Below are 26,468 nucleotides of genomic sequence, written 5' to 3'. Positions count from 1 at the left end.
AGATAGAGGAAGGGGGTAGGGTCTCAACATCCCCTTCAAGGGCACATTCCCAATGACCTAACTTCCTTACAATAGGCCCCACCTCCTAGAGGTTCCACCACCTCCAATGGTGACATGGGCTGGGGTCCAAGCACGTGGGCCTTTGGGAGACATTCAAGATCAAAACTCTAGCATACATGCTGTACTTTCAACGTCCCTGCCAAGACATTCATCCCTATGCCACCACCATGACCACCCATGACTCCGCTATCTGAGCCTGGTGAGCTGGCCGAGAGGCACCCAGTCAGTAGCCATAGTGCTTCTTAAGCTGAGAAGAGAGATGGGTCTTGACTTAGCTGTGAAATCAACAGAGATGGGATTCACATAACGCCTCTGCTACAAATGCTGTCTAAGGGTGAAGGAGAAAAAATGTCCTGGAGGAGATAATAGCTGTGGTCCTGCCTTATGGGGCTGCAAGGCTGACTAAACTCAAGTTTGCCAAGAGAAATAGAGGAGCAAAGCAGAACCAGAGTAACAGGAACTCTAAGTGCCGACAGGTAGGATGGGGACATGGGCAACCATGTAAGGGACTACAGCTTAGGTTCTGGAGCATTAAATAAGGGGCATTCCTTTTCACAGGGGCCTCTCTTGTCACTGTCACTAGGACCCCAGGATGGATATAAGTGATAGTTTTGAGTAAGTTGTGCACTCATCATGCACTTTCTTGAGAACTGGAAATTCACTGCCTAAACCGTTAATCGTGAGCTTTCTTTTTAGCTGTTTGCTCCTGCAAAGGTTTCCTGCAAAATAAAAGCATGACCAAAGAATCAAACAAAGAGCTGTAGATTTATAACAAGCAATCAATTAAAAAAAAAAACAAAAACGCTCCAGCGAGAGCTTTCAGGTTCTCTGTTCTCCAGCAGGACAGCCTTCTTTTCCCAGCATGCACTGCATCTACACCAAAGCTATTCTGTCCCATGTTTCCCACCAAACCAGCCAAGCATACCCTGGTGGTTTCATGTGTTTCACCAGCCATGACTCCCACCGTGGCACTGGTACCTCAAGTGGCAGACAGGAGCAGCAGCATTGATTACAGTCCCTCTGCCACCCAAGACTGGCTGCACCTTGCAGCTAAGCCTAGGATGTCAGGAAAGGGTGGGGAGAGACCCAAGTTCTCGCTGTTTATCTTTTGCATTTAACCCCACGTTGGAAAGAGCACTCAGCACTGCATCTGTGCCTGACACGTCTACACGAGACCACCACAGAAGACAGAAGTACAAGGTGAAGCTCTACCAAACGCATCCTGGATTATTCTAAAGCAACTATTAAAGAGTAATGTTTCTGCTGGGCACAGTGGCACACACCTGTAATCTCAGCGGCTCAGGGGGCTGAGACAGGAGGATCACAAGTTCAAAGCCAGCCTCAGCAAAAGTGAGGTGCTAAGCAACTCAGTGAGACCCTGTCTCTAAATAAAATACAAAATAGGGCTGGGGATGTGGCTCAGTGGTTGAGTTCAATCCTCGGTACCAAAAAAAAAAAAAAAAAAGAGAGTAATGTTTCTTTTAAAATAATGAAAAAATCCATGACAAATGGAAAAATCACACGAGATGCCCAAATGGCAAGTACATAGTGGACTTTTCCATGACAAATGAGGACATATGGCCACCCAGCCTTCGGGCAAGGAGGCCTCTCCTCCACTGTTGGAAGCTGCCCCACCTGATCCCAACACCAACACTGAATGAATGAATCACTCCTGAATGAAGGATGGAAGGAGAACAGAAAGGCTTCAACTCCTTTAGAATAACGGAGTTCAGCGCCCACCAGTCTGCCACTGCAGCCTCCTCAGCCCTGAAGCTCTCCATTGTCTGGAGTATCCTCTACCCAGTCTCAAACACACCTGGCCCTTTCCTTCCCCACACCTGCATTCCTTGCCTGGAATCTCCCACTGCTGACTCTCAACCCAATTTCAAAGTCAGGGACAAATACACCTACCTTCCCCCAATCCCCGCTCCCAGAGCCCAGACCTGGGGACACCTTATCTCCCCTCTGGCACTTCCAGAGGCCTCATTGCTCTCTCTCTCCCTTGGCAGAGTCCCCAACATCCACAAGTCGCGCAGGTGCCTGCAGTGCATCCTTTGCCTCACAGTGCACTGTGAACCTTGCATGGGCAGGACTGTCCCACTCTGATGCATCTGTGTCTGTGACGTGGCTGGGAGCCAGGCATCTAGAAAGTGCAGGGAAGGCCACCACGGAGAAGGAGAAGTCTCCTATCTTTATTTTGTATATTGTGGTCTCAGATATGTGAACAGTTTGGGGATTTTCTATTGTCATTTGCTTATTTGGTCTCCAACTGACAATTATTCATTAAATACCAGCTGCCATCCTAGTAACACACATCAGCTGGGACAAAACATGAACTCTAGCCGGGCACAGAGATGCACGCCTGTAATCCCAGAGGCTCAGGAGGATTGAAAGTTTGAAGCCAGCCTCAGCAACTTTGTGAGGACCTAAGCAACTTAGCGAGACTCTGTCTCAAAATAAAAAATAAAAAGGGCTGGGGATGTGGCTCAGTGGTTAAGCATCCCTGGTACAAAAACAAACAAACAAAAAAAAGCTTGCTGATATGCCAGTCCCTCAATCCATGTATACAGGATTATACTTATTTTTTTTAAGTTGTAGGTGGGCACAATACCTTTATTTTATTTATTTATATGTTATGCTGAGGATCGAACCCAGGGCCTCACATGTGCTAGGTGAGTGCTCTGCCGCTGAGCCACAACCCCAGCCCAGGATTATAATTTTTTTAAAGTAAGGATACTAATTTATTTTAGTTGTGTTTCATGACTGCAGATAGGTCATAAAAATCAAAACTAGCCAATTTCTCCAAATCTTCCAAAAAAAAATGGAACAAAGTCCTTAAGTCACTTTAGGACATTCTTTCAATTCTCCAAAAGTTGTCAACATGAGTTAATCCAGAACAGGATAAACATGACTTGTAGAGATTTCCAGAGGAAAAAGTGTCCCCACCCTCAACTACTAGTCCCTGTTGTCTGACAGCGATCTTAAGGGCAACAGATATAACAGCCAGAGGAGCCCTGTGCTAGTGAGAGCCATTTTGTCACGTGCAGCACTTGTGTCTTCTTCTTAATGACGTGTCTAGTTTTTTTTCCAAAAACTTTTTTTTAAAATAAGATACAGATGATTTCTGTTCAGTGGCTTAAAGAAAAAAAAAAAAAACACTGAAATTGGCATTCTTAAGAAAAGACTTCTGTAATCTGGAATTTCATCAAGATAAATCTGTAATGAATCGGGAGCACAAAACTATACTGATATTTTACTAAGAATGAAACAAGAAGCCTGTCCCTTCTGGGATGAGAGAAATCAGTCAGGTAATAAACACATATATAACAGAACAGAGGCACATGGGAGCCCAGAGGTTCTCTTGAACAGAGAGGAAGGACTTACACGGCAGCATCTGGTTGCCACAAGAGAGAACTAAATCTGCTTCAAAATCCAATTTATATATAAAAAGTTAATGTCCATAGTTATGATCTAAAATAGCACCACAAGGCCTTACTAGGAAATAACTGTCCTTGCCCTCTTCCCACCCCTAGTATCCACTCCTCAAAGACAACCGATTTAACTCTTCAGCGTTTTTTTCTTTCTTAATAATTTTTTTTGTTTCTTAATAATAAGCTGCGCTGCTGTTTCTTGATTTATCCTTTTTAACTTTTATCTTTGTCTTTCCTATTATTCCCCCCTTTTCTCCATCAAATGTCTAGTTAAATCTAGAACTTCCCTTACTATAACCACATAAACATTATTCACTATTGAGCTGAACTGTGACATTTCTTGCATTTTTTTTTTCTATTTTGAACCAGGGATTAAACCCAGGGATGCTTAACCACTGAATCACATCCCCAGCACTTTTTATTTTTTATTTTAAGACAAGGTCTTGCAAAATTGTTTAGGGCTTCTTGTACAACTTGCTAATCATAAACAGGCTAATAAATGCCTGTGTTTGGTTTGCTGAGTTTTCTATGTACATATCACTAAAACCCCTCTGAGTAATGGTCAGGCCTTCAGTTTCCATTTTCTTCTTGTAAACCACCTTCTGGTGCCCTTCCTCTTCCTTCCCTGTCCCTGTCCCTGTCCCATCAAGACTGGCTACTCTCACAACTGGCAGGCAGGAACTTTGCTTCATCACTGACTTGGGAAATCCACCAGGGCTCCAATGTCCTTTTTCTTTTCTTTACTCTTTCTTAATTTTTAAATTATTTTTAAAAAATTTTATTTGTAGATGGACACAATACCTTTATTTTATTTATTTTATGTGGTGCTGAGGATTGAACCCAGTGCCTCACACATGCCAGGCAAGCACGCTGCCACTGAGCCACACCCCCAGTCTTTTATCTTACCTGCTTCATTCCCTCATTTTGCTGGAGCTCATCCTCTTGTAGTCTTCTTACAAAGGGTGTATGGAGATCAAATGGTTAAGATCTTGCTTATCTAAAAATGCCTTGTCTGTACTCAGAGTTCTTTGCCACTTTGGGAGGTACAGAACTTTGTTTTTAAAATATTTTTCATCAGAACTTCAAGGGCATTTCCCCCTACCTTCCAGCTCCCCACAGGCTGGTGCGGTTCTCTCTTCTATGTGATTTCCCAGTCTCCAGAAGCGTGCGGGATTTTCTTGTCTAAATTTTAACAGACGTGCTTTGTCTTTTTTAATTCACTGAGCTGAGTATTATTGCTCTGATAATTCCCTCCTTCCATATTCTCTGTTCTCTCTGGAACTCTCATTATTTAGTTGGGGTTTCCTAGATAGATCCTCTAATTTTCTTACCCTTTCTCTTCAGTATTCTACCTCTTCTTTTTTCTACTTTCTATCCTTTCCAAGTTTACCTTCTAGTCCTTCTATTGACTTCTCATTGCTACTGTCAAGTCATGAATTTCCAAGAGTGTTTACTACGTTGCTGCTTCTCTCTTCAGCATCCTGGTTCTACTTTATATGCATCGGACCTTTTTAAAATATCCCTGAGGATAAGGACAGTTGTTTGACATTTGCTTCTGCTCTGTAACGATGTCTCTTTGGAATTTTTCTGTCTGTTCAGGGCTCTGCTTTTCCTGTAACAGGCTTTCCTTGAATGTTTAGGAATTGTCAACTGCCTGTTCCTATTCAGAAGTGAGAGAAGGCTAATGGAATCTTGGGGCAGGGTTTGTCCCCAGTGTGATGGAGACAAAAGGACTCCCAAATGTCGGTACCTGGATGGAGGCCCTTTCTCTGGGGTGGATCATCTTCTCTAAGATCTTTTGATGCCTTGTCTGCAGGGTAAAGACCTTCCTTCAGCTTTCAAGGGGAGACAGAGAGAAAGGGGAATAGGTCTCTCACCCTCCAGTACACAGATGTTAGTGCTGCACCTTGGCCTGGCCTCTTCTGGTACACTTGGCAGTTGCCAAATCCAGAGCCCTCTGATTCCCAGAGTAAAATCATAACCTCTTATGACAGAGGGAGAAGAGTGGGGAAGTGAGAGGGAGGCTCCTCCTTGCTGGTCGGGGTGGAGGAGGGACCCTGGGAGGGTGTCTGTTCCTACAAAGGCATTCAAACATAACTCCAGTTCTTAACCTCACGGGTAACTGTTGGCTCTTATGGTAAATGTTTAACTTTAAAAGAAACTTTTCCAATGTGGCTGCACCATTTTACATTCTGACGAGCAGTGTACAAGAATTTCGATTTCTCCACATAGTTAACAACAAACACTTGCTATTATCTATCTTCTGATTATAGTCATTCTAGCGGGTGTGAAATGGTACCAAATGGTGGTTTTTGTTTGTGTTTCTCTAATGACTAATGATGTTAGGCATCTCTTTATGCACTTATTCCCCACTCACCTATCATTTTGGTGAAATGTCTATTCAAATCTTGAGACATTTTTTATGTTGGGGTTAATCCTGTAAAAACTTTTCCAATACAAATCGAAAAGCATCAAAACTTAGCTTGTGATAAAGATGAGCATCTGAGCTGCACTGCAAATCTGGTTTCAGGCAGCCATATCATGCCCAAGAACAAGAGGCCAGGTACCCCAAACAGTGCAGTGACGCTGCCCTACATATAACAACAGATGCTCATGACAGCATCTCCTGGAGATTGCACTAGCCAGGGACATTGCTTCTTGCTTTAATTTTCAGATCAATCATAATTTCTACAGAGATTAAAAAAAAAAAAAAAGCAACACCCTGACAAGGATAGAGGGCTTCTCACTGCTTTTCAGAGGACAATATGAAAAAAGCAAAAATTAAACTACATGGAGGTCTGGGAATGTAGCCCAGTGGAAGAGTATATATTTAGAATGAATGAGGCCCTGGGTTCAATCTCCCCTATGAAAAAACAAAACTGAAAAAAACCATCACCAACAACAAAAATATATGGGGAAGTTGTAGGAATAACTGCAAATACAGATATCATGTAGTCAATATGTTAACTTGTATAAATATACCAGCAAAATCAAAGTAAGTACAGAGAGCTTTGAATAATTGATGTGACTGGGTAGGAAGAAAGGAAATGTAGATACACTCAGGCCTTTTAATCTACAGCTTAATTTTTCCCTTTTAAAGAATATGATTCACTTAATTTGTTCATCGGTATCATTATAATAACGATGTCCAAAAGACTCCCTGCAAGCAACAGAAAAACAGTCAGGATAAGCGATTAGATCAATGGAATATAATAGTCCAAACGCAGGCCCACAGATATGGTCAATTAATTTTTGGCTAAAGTATCAAAGCACTTCAATGAGTCTGATGGTCATTTTATGTGTCAGCTTGATGGTGCTGAGGGATTCCCACATGGGCTGGAAAAACATTATTTTTGGGTGTGACTGTTAGGGCAGTTCTGGAAAAGATGAGCATTTGAGTCAGTAGAAGGAGTTCAGAAGATCCACCCTCACCCACGAAGGCTGGCATCCACCACCCCAGCAAGGACACAAACAGAACAGAAAGGAGCAAGAAGGGCACAGACATTCATTTTCTCCTGCACTCACTGGGACTCCGGGCCTTATACCAGCAGCCCCCTGGTTCTCAGGCCTGAGGCTCAGACCGACTTATGCCACAAGGTTTTCCAGCTTGCAGACAGCAAATGATGGGACTTCTCAGCCTACACAATTGTGTGAGCCAGGTCCCATGATCAATCAATCCATTAATAAATAAAATATCCTATTAAGACAATGGGTGAAAGGACAGTCTTCCAAAAAGTGTTTAAAAAAAAAAAAAAACTGGAAACCCCCATAGAAAAATATGAATGGTGATGCTCTACCTCATACCATACAAAAATCAATGTGAGATGGATCATAGACATAATGTAAAAGCTGAAATTATAAATATTTTAGAAAAAGATCATAGAAGACTATCTTTGCAATCCTGGACGGCAAGAAAGCACTAATTGCAAGAGTAAAAACTGGTAAATTTGATGTCAAAATTTTTTAAATTTCACTGGGAATGGTGGTGCACACCTGTAATCACAGTGACTGGACTGAGAGGCTGAGGCAGGAGCATCGCAAGTTCAAGATCAGCCTGGGCAATATAGTGAGACCCTGTCTCAAAATTAAAAAAAAAAAAAATGTAAAGAACTGGGGATGTACCTCAGTGGTAAAGTGCCCCAGGGTTCAATACCCCCCACATTTTTTTTTCAATTTTTGCTAATCAAAAGACATGATGGGGAAACAAATAGCTAAACCACTCGTGGGAAGAAAATATTTGCTATACATGTTTCTGACAAGGAACTTGTATTCAGAATAAATGAATTGCAATTTGATGATAAAGGACAAATAATCCAATAAAAACAGGGGCAAAAGAACAAACACTTCACTAAGAGTAATATATACATAAAAGAGTTCAATCTCTATCATCAGGGAAATGCAAACTAAGATCACAATTCAATATTACCAAACACCCATTAGAACAGCTAAAATTTAAAAGCCTGATGATTAAGGTCAGGGGTGCTATGCAGTGGTAGAAGGCTTGCCTAGCATGCGCAAGGTCCTGGGTTCCATCCCCACCACTGGGAACAAACAAAAATGTCCAGAATGTGGAGCAAATAGAAATTCCACGCTTTACTGGCGGGGGTTTAAAATGGGCAACCCATTTGGAATCCGGATGAGCAGTTTCTCAAAGAGTTAAAACGTACTGATCCCATGACTCAGAAACTCCTAGAGAAAAAGAAGCATGTATGAATAAAAATACATTTTGAAAAAAAAAATGTTCATAGCAGCCCAAATCTGGAAAAAACACAAATGCCTATCAATAGGAGAAAGCACAAACCAGCTGTGGCACAGCCACACCATGGAATCATACTCAGCAACAGAAGGAGCAAATCACTGGCACCTGCAACCACACAGATAAACCAAAAAAGCATTCTAGTGCATAAAAATGATCAAGAAATAAAGAAGCACATACTTTTCTAGAGTACCTCAATTTTATGAAGTTCTAGAACAGGAAAAATTAATCTATGCTGTCTGCCCCTCGCGGGAAGGGATGAATGGGCTGGGAAGGAACAAAAGGAACACTTCTGCTCTGGAAATGCTTGCCATGGTTGGGGTTACACAGGTGCATGCATCCATCAATCTCAGGGAATTGCAAATTTAGGTCTGTGCATGTCACTGTATGTAAGATATGCCTAAAATAAAACAGAGAAACAACAGTGCTGGGCAGGAGGTGTGAACGTACAGCTAGCAATCCACTGAGTTCAGAGCAACGCTGGCCACTTAATTAATGCTCAGTGACTGATGGCTAAAATTATTATTATCTATCATAGCAAAGCTGCCGCTTAAGTGCCATTCTCATGACTGCAAACTTGAAACCTGTCAGGAGAAGTTTGAAAATGATATGCATCTGCATAACAAATTGTAAAAAATTCTAGTTACATCCTATCATCCTGTTATCTATCATAAGAGCCCAGTTATTTATTACATGCCACATCTAATGGATCCTGTTTTATTAATTTTACCAATTGCATCCGTAATCAACAGCCACTCCATGTATAAATAACTTATGTGGTTAGGCTGGGGATATAGCTCAGTGTAGGGACTTGCCTAGCATGTACAAGGCCCTGGGTGTGATCCTCATCAAAGAAAGAAAGGAGGAAGGAGGGAGGGAAGGAAGAAAGGAAAGAAGGTAAGTAAGTGGGAGGGAGGGAAGGAAGGAAAGAAGGAAGAATTGACCAATAGTTAATCTGACAGTTTCACAAAGGATCAAAAGCAGAACTGTCATAGAGGATTGTGACATTTTACGTGTGCAGTGCTGGGGCTGGAACTCGGGGCCTGTGTAGGATAAACATGGACTGCATCATTGAACTACAGCTCCAGCCCAACTTGCAGTTCTTGTTTTCATATGAGAAAAAGTACTTGATGTGGTGGTGTACACCCTGAATTTCAGCTATTAGGGAGGCTGAGGTAAGAGGATAGCAAGTTTGAGAGAAGCCTCTGCAACTTAGCAAGAGCCTGTCTCAACATAAAATAGGAAGGACTGGACATGTGGCTCAGTGGTAGAGCCCCTGGGTTCAGTCCTAGTACCTCAAAAAAGAAAAAAAGAAAAGTATCTGAGATGTCTGAGAAAACTGAAGGATTTAAAATTGAGAAATGGGCGCTGGGGTTGCGGCTCTGCGGTAGAGCATGCGCCTAGTTTGTGCAAAGCCCTGGGTTCAATCCCCGGCACCACATAAAAATAAATAAATAAAATAAAGGTATTGTGTCCAACTACAACTAAAAGATAAATATTAAAAAAAATAATAAAATTGAGTAATGAAACAGCTGGCTGTAAACTCTTCTCAAAGGAATGTGAGTCCCTTGAGGGGAGAGCAGAGGACAGAAGAGAAGATGGTAGTCCTCTCATTTCTCCCATGAAGGCTATCCAATTTTTTTCCATAAGATAATAAAATATTTATTAAGTACTGTATCCACTATGTGTCAGGTCACATGCTGGGCTTTAAGGAAAGGACAAAGGCTGAATAGGGCTTCTTCCCTTTACAACACCATCATCTAAGATGGTGTTTCTGAAACTTTCGGCCTCCAAGGACCACTTAGTGGATATTGATATATACACAGTTCATCAGTGTTAGGCTCCGTTTTTAAAACCTCATCAAATTCATACCACTATCTTAAAATTAACACAGTACTACGGTCACATGAGCAAGAGGCGTACTTCTAACTTAGGTCAATCCATTTGGTAATAGTCTCAAAGGTGATCAAGCAGGGCATAGTGGCACATGCCTATAATCCCAGGGGCTTGCAAGGCTAAGGCAAGAGGATCTCGAGTTTAAAGCCAGCCTCAGCAACAGCAAGGCACTAAACAACTCAGTGAGACCCTGTCTCTAAATAAAATACAAAATAGGGCTGGAGATGTGGCTCAGTGGTTGAGTGTCCCTGAGTTAATCCCCAGTACCAAAAAAAAAAAAAAGGCAATCAGTTTTATCTTTTACCCTCTTCCTCTACAAACTGGAAAATTCTAACCCACAGTAATAAGAAGTCAAGAATGGCAGCAGTGGGCTGGGGCTGGGCTCAGTGGCACTACTTGCCTAGCATGTGTGACACTGGGTTCAATTTCAGCACTGCATATAAATGAATAAAATAAAAATCTATCAAAATTTTTTAAAAATTATTTTAAAAACCAAATAGAATAAAGGCATACTGTTCATTTACAACTACAAAAAGAAAACTCAAAACAAAACAAGAATGGAAGCAGTGTTTGCCGGCTTTCTTAGATGGTTCTGGAGAGTCAAATCAAATAAGGACCCGGAAGTGATGGGTCATTTTTTCCTCATGAACTCAACCTTCTGTAAAATGTCAGGTTGATGGACGGAATCACGCTTGAGATCTTAAAAGGTGAGTTTCAACTTGGGCAAGAACAGCATTTGGATTCCTGATTCTGTCTCTGATACGATTTATCTCTAGGAAGCATTTTTCACATTTTGCTGCAACATCTGGGTGTGGTGTGAAGATATGCCCCATCATGTTATCAACTGACTTCTCTGGAGAGTGAAGAAAACATCGAGTGCTGGAAACACTCCAAACTCCCCACACCAAGGCCTTTCAACCACAGTCCCACCTTGAAAAAACCCAAGACCTTGTTTTCAAGGTTAAGTAGTGACATCTGGGCTCTGAACCAGGCTGGGCAAGATATGGGATTTCCTGCTATGACACACTCCGCAGGCATTTGAAGCAGAAGAAACATCTTCATTAACATAACCTGTGCATGGAGCAATTTTTTTCCACAATCTACCATTCTCCGCTTCAAAGCTTGTCTGAGAACCTTTCTGTTCAGCAGCCAGCAGACCTAGCACAGCAGAGCACAGCCACTCGGATCTTGAACTGCATACTTTAGGGACAGGGACTCCCCAACTGCCAATGGGTCACCTTTCTAATTTTCATATGATTTCCTAAAGCGCTGGTTCAAGAAAAGGAAGCAAACTATTACCTGCTGCCTCTTAACCATAGCTTACAAAAGAACCCCAACGTAGGACCAAAAAACAAACAAACAAAAAAAATCTTGCCTCCTGTGCAGGGCTCCACAACCCAAATGGTTCAGCTACCACCTCTCAGTGACAGCAACAGCCTCCTAACACCCCATGATCTGTTTTCAACACAGCATCCAGGGGATCCTTTTAAAACACAAGCCACATTATGTCACCCCTCTGCTTAAAACCCTGCTTTGTGAAGGTTAGTTTGAAGTGTGAACGTGGCTGCACTGTGGTACCTAGTTAATCAATCAATCACTAATCTAAGTTCTGTTGTGAAGGTATATTGTGGAGGTGTTTGACATCTATAGTCAGTTGACTTTATTTTATTTTTGGAGCTAGTGATTGAACTCAGGGGTGCTTTACCACCTGAGCTACATCCCCAGCCCTTTTTATTCTTAATTTTGAGACAGGGTCTTGCCAAGTTGCTGAGGCTGGCCTTGAATCTAAGATCCTCCTGTCTCAGCTTCCCAAGTTCCTGGGATCACAGGCATGTGCCACTGTATCCAGCAATCAGTTGACCTTAAATAAAGGAGATCATCCTCAATAATGTGGGTGGGCCTCGTCCAATCAGTTGGAAGGGAATTCAGAGGGACAAGTGGAATCTGAGGTTTCCCTAAGGAAGAAAGCAGCATCACTTCTCACAGAGTGTCCCCTGCCTGCCCTACGCATTTCAGATCCCAGCCTCCACAATACCACAATCACATAAACTAATTTCTTTAAATAAAGGTCTTTATATATGTACATATGTATGCATATTAAATATGCGTGTGTGTGCATATTTATAAATGTGTGATATATACACATATGTATGTATCTACTATTGATTCTACTTCTCTGGAGAACCCTGATACAACCTCCTTGTGCCCTCTACATTCCATTTGTCCCTCTGGACCCCTCTCTCCCCATCTCCATCCTACTGCCTTCCCGGGATTGACCTCCAGGAATAAACACACACATCAACATCTGTCTTCTGGTTGCTTCTGGCCTTGGAAGCTCCAGTAGGACATTGAAAATAGAGAGTCAGGCCAAGGCTCTTTCCCTATGAGGTCATCTTGTGCTGACTCCTGGGTTCTAGTAACAGCTCCCTCATCTCCCTTGGGAGCCAGAAGTGCTGACAGCTTGGCTGCAATTAGTCCCATGTCACCACATAATCATTTGTGGCCTCCTGCCCTGTTAGAGAGAGTTCCTCTGCAGATTAACCCCTTGAATCACTGTATTTTGAGTGTGCTGTTTCCTACTGGGGCTCCGACGGATAGACTTCCTATTGCACTCACAATGGCCCACAAGGCCCTACAAGATCTGCCTGACTCTTCCTTCAATGGCCTCCGCTTCTCCTACCTTCCCCTTGTTGGCTCCTCTTTGTTGTTCAGAGTATAAGCCAGACACGTGCAGCCCGTCCAGGGTAAGAGTCAGCCATGATCCCTGATGTATTCTATGCACCCAGAAGAGCTGTGCTTGGTAAATACTGCATCATCTCCAAATTCCATCAGTCTCCATGCCAATGTTCTTCCGGTACATCCACAGTAAGTGTGGTACCTTCCTCCTAACCATAGCTTACAAAAGAACCCCAAAGTAGGAAAAAAAAACTTGCCTCCTGATGCAGGGCTCCACAGCCCAAAACAACCACATCCATCTCCTTCACTTTCAGCCCATGATCACTGAAATCTTGGGCAAACGTGGAAAAATCACAAATCAGAGCCCACTATCATCATCAACAGAATGACAAATGTTATTGTTAATTCATCGTCACAAGATGTAAAAAATTCTCCTCATAAAAATACTTTCCCCAAAAAGTTTATGACCCACATGGAATGAAATATCTAAAACAAATGCAATACTATAGGTGGCTGAGTGATATATGCTAGCTCAACAATTCTACAAATGTCAAAATTATGATACGATCTATCATTCAGCTGCATTTTCATTAGCCTTTGTTGACTCTAAAGGAAAATCACATTTTTCCTCAAGTTAACTAGCTAAATAGAATATATTCTTTTGGTTAATGTTAACTGGTTAATTTATTTCACTGTTTAACTGCTTGCAAGTTCAACCCCAGATGGTTTTATACATAAAATCAACATGCTCCAAAGTCAACATTAATACTGCTTCACAGTACTCTTGCACATACTAGGAGTATAATATACAGTTGTAGCTCAACTGAGTAACAGGATGTAAACATGGAAACCATATAAGTATTTCACCCCAGGATGTTCTGGAATGTTCACCTCTATACTCTAGAAAGTGAACATCCAGACACCAATATTAAATCTGAATGCAGTTCTGCTTTGCACATGTCACTGTTAGAGGGACCTACACAACTATATGCCCAGAATATAAAAACAGGGCCTGATGCATAATAAATGTTCAGTAAGTATCTCATGAATATTTCATGAACAGATAATAATGATTTTTTTAAGTATTACCATGCACTAGGTATTGATCTTAATACCATATATGTTATAACGAATATAACACCTAACACAATCCTAGAAGGTAGGGAGTAGAGTTATCCACATTTCATAGATGAGAAAACTGAGGAACCAAGAAGTTAAGTAAAAAGTCCAAGGTAATACTGCTAGGCAGTAATTGTTTTGGCAATCTGTAGCATAACATAACACCTCAATACAAGAGGCTTCAAACAATGCTCTTATTTTTTATGGTTCTGTGGGTTCACCGGCTTCAGCTGGAGAGTTCTTGACTTCTCATGCAACAATTCTCAAGTTAGCAGCTAGGATATTGTCATCTGAAGGCCTAACCACACTAGAACTCCAATGACTCCCTCCCTCATGGGGCTGCAAATCAGCTGAGAAGATTAAAACTGCTGGGGGCTGCCTGGGCATCTCTCTCTATGAAGCCAGCTTGAGCTTCCTCACAGAAAGGTGGTCCTTCTAAGGCAGCGGGCTTCCCCCAGAATGTACATTTGAAGAAACTAAGGCAGGGGCTGGAGGTGTAGTACAAGGACCTGGATTTGATCCCCAGCAGTGCAAAAAAAAAGAGAAAGAAAGAAAAGAAAAACAGAGGCAGAAGCTGAAAGCCTTCTTATGCCCTAGCCCCAGAAGTCAAGCACTGTCATTTTTGCTTTATTCTGTCTGTTTCACAAGCCATCCCAGATTCAACGTTGGGGGAAGCTAGAAAACCAGCAGGTGTGGCACCTCAAGTGTCATCTTTGGAGACTCACCACCAGTGGAGCTGGCATTTGGATCTAGGCAGGACAATTCCAGAAACTGAACTCACACTTAACCACCACGCCACGTGTCTCTATCAGGAATGAATGAATAAAGTCTTTAGTTTGTGTTATTAGAGGAGACCATTCTGGTGATTTGGGACTCCAAAGGTGAATTAAAATCTCCATCTCTAAAGATACAAGGTTATTTGCAAGGTTTTTTCTTTTCTTTCTTTTTCGGTGCTGAGGATTGAACCCAGAGCCTCCTGCATGCTCTGAGCTACACCCCCAGCCTAATTTGTAATTTTTAACTGACAATCATTTCTCCGCTTCCAAACAGCCTGGTTCCAAAAGTCAAGAGGCACCCACCGTAGGTGCTGGGGTGGAGGAGGCTGGGCAAAGCAGGGAGGGTTTGGAAGCTCTTTTGTGGGCACAGTTTTATGAAAGCTCATGTTTAAATGAAGAAAGGGCACAGTGATCAGCAGCAGGTATTTTCAATGGGAATTCGCCATGCCCCAAAGGGATTACCATCCGGCTTGAAAAATCTGGCCTGTAGACAAGTCCTACACAAATGCCACACTTTCATTCCTCATTACAGCTCTGGAAAAGAGGTTTAAAAAAAATAATCACCACCACCACCATTTATTGAGCGCCTGACTCCACCAAGCGCTGTGCAGAGGCCTTGTCTCCTACTTACTTCAATCCTCACATCAACCTCACAGGGCAGGTTTGACCATGATATCCAGGGTACCAACTTCAGAACGTTCCAGAAACTTCATCACGTACTTAGTAAGCAGCCAGAGATTAAAACCTCTGTCACTGTGACTCTCCAAAGCCCATTCTGCTGAGCACTAAGGAATGCCATGCATATGACCCTCTACCAAGATCCCTGTCACCATGTGGCCACTGTTAGTCATTTCTGACTACTGAGTGCCTCCCTCCTCACCGCCCCCATCCATTCGGGGCTGTGATGTTTCCAATCACTGCTGTTTCTGGGTTCAATCTAGCACCTGATTTTAGGTAGGTACTTTCCAGTTTTAGTGAATTAATAAATTATGATTTCTTCAGAGGAAGTTGATAGTAACCCAGGGGTTTTAGGTCAGTGTCTAGCAATCAAACCCCTATCAACCACAGCCAGGAGCACTCAGCAGTAAAACAGCCACTGGCTTCCACTGGCCCATCTCGGCCTAACTGATCTCCCCTCCCTTCACGTTTTTGGAAAACACTATTTGATTATGTGCAGTGCCCGGGAGTGCCTTGCAGGGAGGCAGGCGGTGAAAGCAAGGCAGGGGTAGTGCTCTGGGCAGCTTTCATTACAGCTCCCCACCTCTCTGCGGGTGTTCCATTTATTTTTGGATGTTTATTCTGGTTCTCCACGACCTGCCACACCGACTCTCATGAGCTAACAAATAATGTATTTGAAGAAAACCCTTCTTTTCTCCCAAGTTCCTAGAGTTAGAAATTCAAGGGGACCCCAAAGCACTACGGCCACTATTGATAAAGCTGTGACATTACAAGCTACAACTGTGTGAGGAGAGGGTAATGATTCCCCTTTCCATGGGATCAAAGGACAATAACTCACACATAAAACGCTTCTCTGTGCAAGGAACCCGGGACAGCAGCTGTCCACAGGGCACCTTCCTAACTAAGCAGGACAACGTGGGGGGGAAAAAAACCCACAAAACCTAGCCTTGGAATTAGGACCCCTCTAAATACTTCTCTGGTCTTCAACAAAAAGCAACCAACAAGTGAGGACACCGTCTTTTTAAACTGAACATTTGTAAGAAATTTGCAAATGTATGGAACGATTCAAATTTGCTCAGTGAATTGAACTCTGGAGGGAGGCAAGGAATGGTATTCATAAATATTATATATTCATAAAATTTCATAAAATATATATTCATAAAATATCAAAAAAAATTCCGTTCTAGTGCTTTACCTCTATGGATGCTTTCTCCATTTACACTGCCTTTAAAAAATGTGTCTCCTTGGATTCTATCATTACAGTGGTGTTTCAGAAAGGAGAGGTTTTTTTTTTTTTTTTTTTTTTTTTAGGAGAGGGTTTTTTTGCTTCTGAATAATTGTCAAAGAGAATCTCTTGTAGAAAGAAAAAACCCAATGGAAGACTCCATTTTCATGTTTTCTTCTCTATTAGTTTCCTCTGCCTGAACGCGGCACTAAAAATATAAGCAGCACAAATAAACATATTTACAGAGCATCAGGTTTTCAATCAATAAAAACATACTTGGTTTCCATGCGAAGAATCAAAAGGAGAACAAAACGAAAATAAGGACCAGAGGCCTCAAAAGCAAGCAGAAGAGTAAACAATCAGTAAAAGGGGGACAGAGGCCCCTGTGGGAAAATGTCACCTGCTGGATCACTGATAGAGGCTGCATCTGGCCCTGCCTCCCAGAGAAGTCAGGTTGGCAGGGACACTTCCAGCTTCCAGTGTCTTCTCCATCAAAGCCTAACTGGGTTACTGATGTGCCCTAAGGGTCATAACCTTTCCAGTTATGCACTTTTGATAAAAACAAACAACAACAACAACAACAAACCCAGCTGTAGGCTCTACTCCTATTCATGCAGTTCTCAAGCTTTGATATGCAAACATTTTCTGTTAATTATATTCATTGTCACTTGCCTTAAGTGTCAATGAATTAACACAGCATCTTAAATTACTATTCAGGCAGTTGAAATAACTATGCTTAGTAAAACAGATATATACGTTCATTTAAAAAAAAAACCCATAGTTAAGATTGGAATTTCAATCTCTATATAATTCTAAATCCTATGTATAGTTTAAAGCCAGGAAATATGTGTTTAAGGCCAAAATTCCATTCCCCTATCTATCCTGCTGTGGTTATACCAGACAAATCATAGTTACAGTAATTTTAGAACCCCTTGCTACACCCTCAGGTATAATTAAGTGACTTAAACGTTGAGTTCCTGCCTCAATTCATTATTTGTTTTCTCAAATTATATACCTGGCACTGACTGACCAGAGCATCGCTCTATGTTTCAATTTTGACACAAACCCATGCCCTCCCCTGCTAGCTTTCTTCTTATGAAGCCATTCAAAAGTTATTGCAAAGACATAAATCCCACTCATATTTTTAATTTACGAGTTCTTTCCATTAAATGTGAATGCTGTTTAAGTTTAATCAGCCAGTTTAAATGTAATCAGCCTTCTGGGGGATAGATTCCTATGATGACTTTAACACAACAAAGTCACAAAATTACCCCCAGGGCAAGGGTACAGAAATACCTTTATATAATTGCTTTTTGGGGGGTGGTGGGGGGAGTTGTTTTTTGTTGTGTTTTGGTTTTGGTACTGGGGATTGAACCCAGGGGCACTTAACCAATGAGCCACATCCCACCCCTTTTCATTCTGAGATAGCTGCTTAGGGCCTCGGTAAATTGCTGAGGCTGGTGTTGAACTTGCCATCCTCTTAACCAAGCTGCTGGTATCACAGGTGTGAACCACCCTGCCTGGCTTCTATAATTGTTTATTAGGTATACTCAGAAATATCAAGGCCTGTGTGAAGTCAAATAAAGCTTTTACAAAGGTCTACTCCAAATTGTCAACACATAAAACTACTTACGGTGAGCACCAACATAACTTACACATACAACTGTTACTGGTTCTCTTGTCTACTCTCTAGTACATTGATTACAGACTCACTGAGGGCAGAAGCTATGCCCTGTCTTTTTGCTCCCAGGGCCCATCACAGTGCCTACTCCATAGCTGGCACTCAATAAATTTTGGTGAATGTTTATTTATTTGATAAATAAGTGTATGAGCGTAATTGTATTACTGAGTCAGAATATATTGTGCTAAGTCTTTTCATACCATTTACAAACATGATGATATCATGCAAGATGCAAAATCATTAGGCCTCAGTTTCCCTAAATGTGACATGGGCACATTAATGCTTGTCTTGCATACAACCTCAGAGAACTGCCAGCAAATGAAATTAAATGATTCAACATTAATTGAAGGCATGCTCAAAAACATACGTTATTATTTTAGTACTCTGATCTATATAGTACCAAGTGTATTAAATTCTGGCAGGATAGAAAAATAGGTAGTTATCAAATGATACTACATGCATTAGGTGGGAAATCTGAAGTTCTTTCTATGCGAGACAGTTTATGCTTTTCGTCTTCTGCCTGAAGTAGCTAAATGAGGAGAAATGCACATACTTTTGGCCTAAACAGGACAGACTGTATTGCCAAATTTTCTTCTTAACTCTGACTAATAAGATTTTCTGATCCTCCCACATTATTTACTTCAGAGTCAAAGGGATGAAAGATTGTTTTCTAGGTGGGGCCCCAAGACTAAATTTTAAATTGCTCAAGTATTTGCTGATTTTTCTCAAGTCAGACTTATGCTAAAAACAATAATTAAAATCTTAATTAACTGGCTAATTTCAGTACTTTTAAGATTTTTTGGAAATATGGAAGGGATTCTAAATAACAAATATAAACCTTGTAATTTCAATAATGACATAAGACAACAGGACTATATACATGGCTTACCTCATTTTAAAAACTGATTTTTAAAATATGCTCAGCTTTAAATCTAAGAACGAAATTATTTACACCAATCTCTGTATGCCAATTGCTGTTTTGGTGAGATAATAACAGCTACTGCCTTGCACATTTACTGTTCTATTTGGTTTTAAGTTCAGAAACCAATTTTAAAGAACAATTCCTATACACCAGATCAAGGAGAGTTCTTAGAAGGCTCTGGGCTTTAAATTTCCTCTAATTTGCAGTTGCTGTAAATAAAAGTTCAGTCGATTCCACTTAGCCATCCATACCAAATAAAGCCCAAGTCAGACTCCAAATAGAGCCCAAGTCAGACTCGGAATAGAGTTGCTCTCGCAAGATATGTTAGTGTTAATGTCTATTTTCCCCTAAAAGAACGTATTTGGTTTGGATCAAATCATTAATATGTATCTCTGACTCTACTATGGGGATTATAAAATGAAGAAGTCATAGGCGAAAATACCAAGAAACAGAGGTCGTGGTTAGTTGCCAAGGGTGCTGTGAATCCATAATGAGTCTATATGAACTGGTGGTCTTTACACCCAGGGCTATGGAGCTGGGAATGCAAGGTGCCTGCTGGATTTTCTCTCACTGCCCACTCTGTCTGGCTCCCCTTCTAGCAGGCAGCACCCCATCTCACACTGCCGATACAGTCACCTGTGTGTCTCCGGCACTGTGCCTGGCGACTCCTGGAAAGCATTCTTGCCCACGTTGCAGTGAGCTCAATGGCACCAGCCATGTTCTGACTGATGGTGGCCCACTTCCTTTAAGGGTCTAGAGACCTCTTACTGCCCTCCGCACACAATCCTGGCCTGCAGGAGAACCACTGCCACAGGGGATCCCGGTGGTGGTCGGTTCATGTTTGGAGTTCCCTGTCTTGCTGCAGGACTTGGCACAGGCTGCTCTTATCCTTAAGTCAGTTAGGGTGATTTTTCCAAGCTTTCTTAGAAGGCTGGGTCCTCATGTTCCACAGGACCTTAGCTGTCAATTCACCCTCCTTTCCTGCCCACTCCCTCATATATAAAGGACAAATGTATGAAATGCCCCTTGGATTACAATCCCCAAAGACAGCTCCCACAGGAAACTAAGAAAATGTCACTCTCATGATGGATTACAAAACGCTTAGCTATTTCTTAACTCTTAAATTTTCTGATTTAATGTCAAGTCATGCATTTTTAAGAACACAGTCAGCAAAATTAATTAGTAAAACTTAAGGCTAATTGAGGCCATTGAGAGTTTGTTACCAGAAAGATAAAGCTGAGTCAACAGGTTTAAGTTACAATCACAACGTCAACAAGCACAAAGGGCAAGTATCAGCTTCCCCATTTGAAAAGCAGAAGTACAACTGACTGGCATGGAGCAACTTCATGCTCAACATATTTATGTGAGTAAAATTAACCTCAAAATCCTCTGGAACTGTCCTAAGGGACTTCTGGTGATGATGGAAATACTCACATACCGTCCAGTATGGCGACCACTATCCACATGTGGCTATTGAGCACTTGAAGTGTGGTGAGTCTGATTGAGGAAATGAACTTTTATTTAATTAATTTAAATTTTAAACACCCAATGTTGGTAGTGCAACCATCCAAGAAATTGCTATAAAAATGTCAAAGTCCTATTCTAGGGGCTGGAAATGCACCTCACTGACAGCATGTGCTTTGCAGGTGCAAGGCCCTGGGTTCAATCCCCAGCAGTGGGCAAAGTAAAAATAAGAGCAAATCTAAATTTCTAATCTGCAGGCTAAACTTCCATACCAGAAAGTCCTACACGAGTGGCTAGAAAGTCTGGCTGTGACAACTAGTATTCACCTTTCTCAAAGCATAGACACTAAAACCAGACGTCCACATTCTCCACTGATAGCATAGTTTAACGAAAGCCACTTGGTGGTGAAGGCCACCTTGCTGGAACACATGTCCAGTTCAGAAGAATGAAATGGGAGGCAGATGAGTTTAAAATGCATATTTCTTTCCCTCTTCAGGGAAATGAAGTGTTTTGATTATGTGTGTGTGTGTGTGTGTGCATGTGCGTGCAAGTGTGTGCATGTGTCTGTGTGTGTGTTTTTCCGGTACCAGGGATTGAACTCAGGGGCACTCTACCACCAAGCTATCTGCAGCCCTTCTACTTTTTGAGACAGAGTCTTGCTATTGCCCAGGCTGGCCTTGAACTCTCAATCCTTCTGCCCCAGCCTCCTCAGTAGCTGGGATTACAGATGTGCACCACTGCATGCCACAAAGTTCAAAGGCCACTCCGAGATTTTCCCATCTGTGTGATGGAAAAAAACATCTTAGAAATGTGCCAGAGAAAAATGTGGCTGTGATGTTTTGACAAAAGTGACACTGAATCACCCAGTGGGGACCCTATTCTTGGTTTACTGACGGAGGGGCGGGAAAATGGACTGGACCAACAAGCTTCAGGAAGACTTTAGAGACTGGATTGGAGAAGGCCCCAGCAGAGCATAGCCCTGTCCAGAACAGCGGCCATACTAGGGGCCAGGACCAGTGCATTTGCCCCTCAGTTGGTGCCTGGACACTCTGACAGCACGCCGATCTGCTGAGAAAACACTGAGACAAAGGTCTCCACATTTCTTCATCTTCTCTGTTGCCCTCCTATTTACTCCACCATCTCCTCCTGGATACCTCGTCACCTTCCTAATCCGTCTCCCCGTGTCTATTAGTAACCCCCTGTAATCCAACCTCCACACAGCAGCCAGAATGATCTTTTAAAATCAGGCTCATTTCTCTGCTTAAAATCCTCCCTTGGTTCTTACCCAAAACAAAATCCAAACTCCTCACTCTGGCCTCCAAAGCTCTACTTCCTTTTTTTTTTTTGCTTCTTCTCATCCCATTGTTCCCCTTCTTTGTTCTGCTCCAACTGACCACCTCCTCCACATGTTCTTGAGGTAAATCAAACTTCTTCCCCCTCAGGCTCTGAGTTTCAGGGATTTAGATGCACTGTTTCATTTTGTCTCTACATACCCACGCCTGTAATCCCAGTGGCCTGGGAGGCTGAGGCAGAAGGATCACGATTCAAAGCCAGCCTCAGCAAAAAGGGAGGTGCTAATCAGCTCAGTGAGACCCTGTCTCTAAATAAAATACAAAAATAGGACTGGGATGTGGCTTAGTGGTTGAGTGCCCCTGAGTTCAATCCTGCCCCTCCACCAAAAAAATCATTTTGTCTTTATAATAAACCTGAGATTTAAAGGTAAATCCTGGCCACATAGTTGATGAGGGTTGGGAGGAGAATTTGGAATCAAGAGAGGTCTGCTGAGGTTGTAACACGGTTTCCTTTAAAGTTGGGCTCTTCAGGGAGTCCTGACCAACTCCACTTTGCTCTGTGGCCTGTTCTTTCTGAGTCTTTTCTCCTTGGCTTAGCCCAGGTTCCAATAAGAGCCAGCCTCATAGGCAGACCACCTCGGGATGGAACAAAATTGCTCCCTCAAGCAATAAAGATTTCCCTGATGCCACAGAACCTCAAAGAACCAGACCTGAGATAAGGATCCACCAGGCCACAGTCTGACCAATCCGTTTGACAAGGCATGTTCCCTCCCTTCCCCTTTCCTCCCCTATGGCCACACTGACTACATTCCTTTCCTACTTTACCATCACTTATCTCTCCAGTTGAGCTCTCCAGGTGGCTTGTGGCTGTATCTGGTTTGTTGGGACCCCCAGGGTCAGACCTCTGGCCTGGGACTCCAGGAACAGGCTCATAGCTTTCACCTCGGCATTGCATTCAAATGAAGCAACATACACCACCTTTGTCTCCACACAGAAGAAGGAGACCACAGGCCTCTCCGAGGCAAATCCCTCCTTTGTCAAGGAAAATCTTGCCTGGACGCCCCCCCCCCCAGCCCCCAGTCAATGTTTCAGGCCACACCAACACTGTCCTGCAATCCCCCCAAAACATTGGCCAACCATGAATTTCAACTTGTTAAGCATGTGATGCTTCTGGGCTAATAATTTTCTCTGATCGTTTTAAACTTGCAAGCATTTAATTACAATTAAAACGCAGCTATAATATGAAAAACAAGTTACTTTTATGAGTTACTTTTCAGAGACTTATTTCACATTTATGCTAATATCAATATTTCTAAGCTAATCTTTATGTCATTCTCTCCTGGCTCCATGTGCTGTAAAAACAATGAAATCTGTACCAATTCATCAGATGGCTGACATTTTTATACGAGGGCATGAATGCACATAAGAGCTGAGTTTTACATTACAGAGGAGGCCCTCTCATATCTGCCTGCCAAATGACCTTCTTTTTTTTTTTAACTATTTTTAGATGTTGGTGGACCTTTATTTTGTTCATTTATTTCTATGTGGTGCTGAAAATCGAACACAGTGCCTCACACATGCTGGGCAAGTGCTCTGCCACTGAGCCACAACCCCAGGCCCTCTGCAAGTGACCTTCCTAGTGGGAATGCTTCCTTGAAGGACAGGTTTCACTTTACATAAAGTAGGACTTATTAAGTCAGTTCCTATAATTTTTTGAGGGCTCAGCTTCTCCATCTATAAAGTGGGGATAATAATACCTTATTAGAGTGGTTTTGAGGATTCAGTGAGATTATGCGTGTTAACGACCTGGCACAGTAAATGCTAGTTTACAGTCAGAAGCAGCTATTTCTTACAATCAGAATCTGTGGGTGGCGCTGTCTGACTAAAGGAAGCTCTCAGGGAACCAATGTTTTCAATTACCAAACAACTTCCCAACAACAACAAAAATAAAGATAGCAATCGCTGACTACAAAGATAACACAATCCAGCTGACTCTAAATACCCTTTTTAAAACACTAGTTGTTTCAAGATCCAGCTTCTGATCTTGACTCGGCATAATCTAGTATTGTTATCCAGTCCCCTGCCCCAATTATTATTATTCTCTATTCTTAGATTGCTTTTAGTGGTGGCTTCCATCCAGGGACATAAAGTGTTTTGTGTGTGTGTGTGTGTGTGTGTGTGTGTGTTTGCCTCCTCTCTCTATTTTCTTTTCCTAGTGGGTATGAAGTAGTCATAGCAATATCTTTGATCTTTTATTTCCCACTGGGAATTTATGCAGCCATGAGGAATAACTAACTTCCAGAGGTCATTAGACAGACCTTTGACTGAAAATAGCCTTCATCAGGCATCCATAAAATTCAACTGAGTCAGGCTAGGTTCTCAGAAACACATCTGCTTTAAGAATTTATTCCTTCAAGCATTATCTTGAGCCCTTTCTAATCGCTAATGCAGGACACCACTAGATCTCTTAATAAAAATCTCCCAAATAGTTGAAGTAAATCCAACATTTCATTTATTCAGGCATTTGCCTCTAACCCAAATCCTCACACCAGAGAGAAAAAGCAACTGCCTTACTCTGCTTCCAATGCCCACTTTCAAGAGAATACCTTTTTAAAAAATGCTTACTGTGATTTTCCAAGTACATTTGCTATTTGGAGGGTACACTCCAGGAAAACCTTCACTGCCAATAAATCCAGACTCTCCAGTAAGAATGCCACCACATGTGAAAACAGGTCTGTGAAAATAAAAGAGGAAAGAATACTTAATTTGAAACATGGTTTAACAATCTAATGTCACCCTCAGAAAGATGTACTGAAATGGATGAGAAGTTAATATGGTTTAATACTTGCTTGCACCAGATCATGGATCTGAAAGCTGCTAGCTCTCAGAATAGTTAAATTACAGCCTGATCAAGCGCTCAGGCCAGATGCCATCTGTCTCCATCATAATCGCCTAGGAATACATTTACCTAGGAATATATATACATTTATAAAACCTGGTCCTCCAGGGTACATTCAAGTTTGTAGGAAAAAAATGGTTAGTGGATCAGCTTAACTGGAGAGAAGGGGAGAAGTGGTGAGAGCCAGGCTGAGTGAGGCTCAAGGTTTTAAGGATAGCCAGCAATTAGTTAATATTAAAGTTTTGAAGTTCCCAGATTTGGAGCCATGCCTAGGTCTCCTCCCCTCTTCTGAAAATCCTTGGCCATTGGTGGCGCCTCCCATTGAAAAGGAAGGCTGATGCTGATGGAGGTACTGGAAGAGGAGGTGCCAAAACTGGCCCTGGGTTGGTTCTCTCAGCCCAGATCCTGGAGCCCTCTAAAGGGTGGCAAAGAGTTAACTTTTTGGAGCAGCTCTCTGGGTTCCCCTTGGGTTTTCATCCCTGGGCAAAGCCTCTGGGGCAAAAACAGCAATCAAAGCAGAGGCCACAGATGTGGGCCCTGCTACTTCCCTCCACTCCCTTAAATACTCGGGGAGAGGAGAGGCAGGTCAGTTACCCCCGCCACGTGGTGGCCGGGCCAGCTGCTGAGCCCGGGCGCGGGTCCACGCGGAGCCCACTCGGCATAGGGGCGAGCGCAGGGCGGTCCGGGCGCCCCGAAGCGCGTGGAGAGGGGCGGCACGCGAGGCTGCAGGGGAGCGGGAGGGCTGGGGTCGTGTTACCTCTCCGGGGGCTGCAGCCGGGACGGCCGAGCGGCGGCCAGCAGCAAGCAGAGCGGGGCCCAGGCGCCGGCGCCCCTCATGGCCAGTGTGGACGCGCGGGCTCCACCCCGCCGGCGCGCACCCCGCTTCGCACCCGCTGGGGCTCACACCCCCGCTGGCATCGACCCTGGCGCGCTCCCCGGCTTCGCTGCGGTCCGGGAGCCCTCACTCTCCACGCTCGCTCGCTCGCCGCCGCGGGCAGCCAGGTACCCCGAGTGCGCAGCGGCCGGCGGGGCGGGGGCGCTTTTATAGGCAATCACGGTGCCGTCTGACGACGCTCCATTTCCCCTGAGGAGTTGCTCTGGCAGCCACAGGCCACTGCTGAATATCCCGTTTGTTCTCCGGCGGCAGGAGGGGCGGCTCCCAGGCCAGAGCCGCCTCCTCCCCTGGGGCGGGCGGGCGTCTCCTCCGTGCGCCCCGGGACCCACCGCGGGGACTGCGGGAAAAAGGATGGGGACCGAGTGGTACCCAGGCGGGCCTGGCTCCGCCATCCATGGACCAGTCTCGGGGTGAGCGTCTTGGTTTGCTTTGGAGAGTGCCCCCCCCCATAGTTGCTTTACAAAGTATCATTTTTATACTTAGCTGATTGCTGCAAAACCTGGGGTTCCCTGTTTTGTCGCCTTCGAACATCCAGATCCAAGAGGAAAGCAAAGACATTGTATCATATTTTAACTCCGGGTCTTATTCTTTTACCTTAGACATACACAATCTCAGTACATTCTTCTGTTTTTCCTGTTCTTGAAAATAAAGAGGGAGATACTTTTTTTTGGGGGGGGGGGGGCATTTAAATCAACCAT

At 43.0% G+C, this 26,468-nt stretch overlaps 1 protein-coding gene across 1 annotated transcript in view; it reads right to left on the bottom strand.

Moving 5' to 3' along the window:
* Pcolce2 (procollagen C-endopeptidase enhancer 2) overlaps positions 1-25,975 on the bottom strand; it is a 57,766-nt gene extending 31,791 nt beyond the window's left edge. Inside the window, exons 1-2 of the mRNA XM_027933832.2 lie at positions 25,633-25,975; positions 24,602-24,710 (exon numbers count right to left, since the gene is read on the bottom strand). Coding sequence (XP_027789633.1) covers positions 24,602-24,710; positions 25,633-25,712 — 189 coding nt within the window. The 5' untranslated portion in view covers positions 25,713-25,975. The remainder of the gene's footprint in view (positions 1-24,601; positions 24,711-25,632) is intronic.
* Between the last annotated feature and the right edge of the window lie 493 nt (positions 25,976-26,468).

Source organism: Marmota flaviventris, chromosome 8, assembly GCF_047511675.1.
Source record: "Marmota flaviventris isolate mMarFla1 chromosome 8, mMarFla1.hap1, whole genome shotgun sequence".
In the NCBI taxonomy this organism is placed as follows: domain Eukaryota; kingdom Metazoa; phylum Chordata; class Mammalia; order Rodentia; family Sciuridae; genus Marmota; species Marmota flaviventris.
The sequence above is the reverse complement of the archived record's forward strand: the minus strand, read 5'-3'. Positions and strand labels throughout refer to the sequence as shown.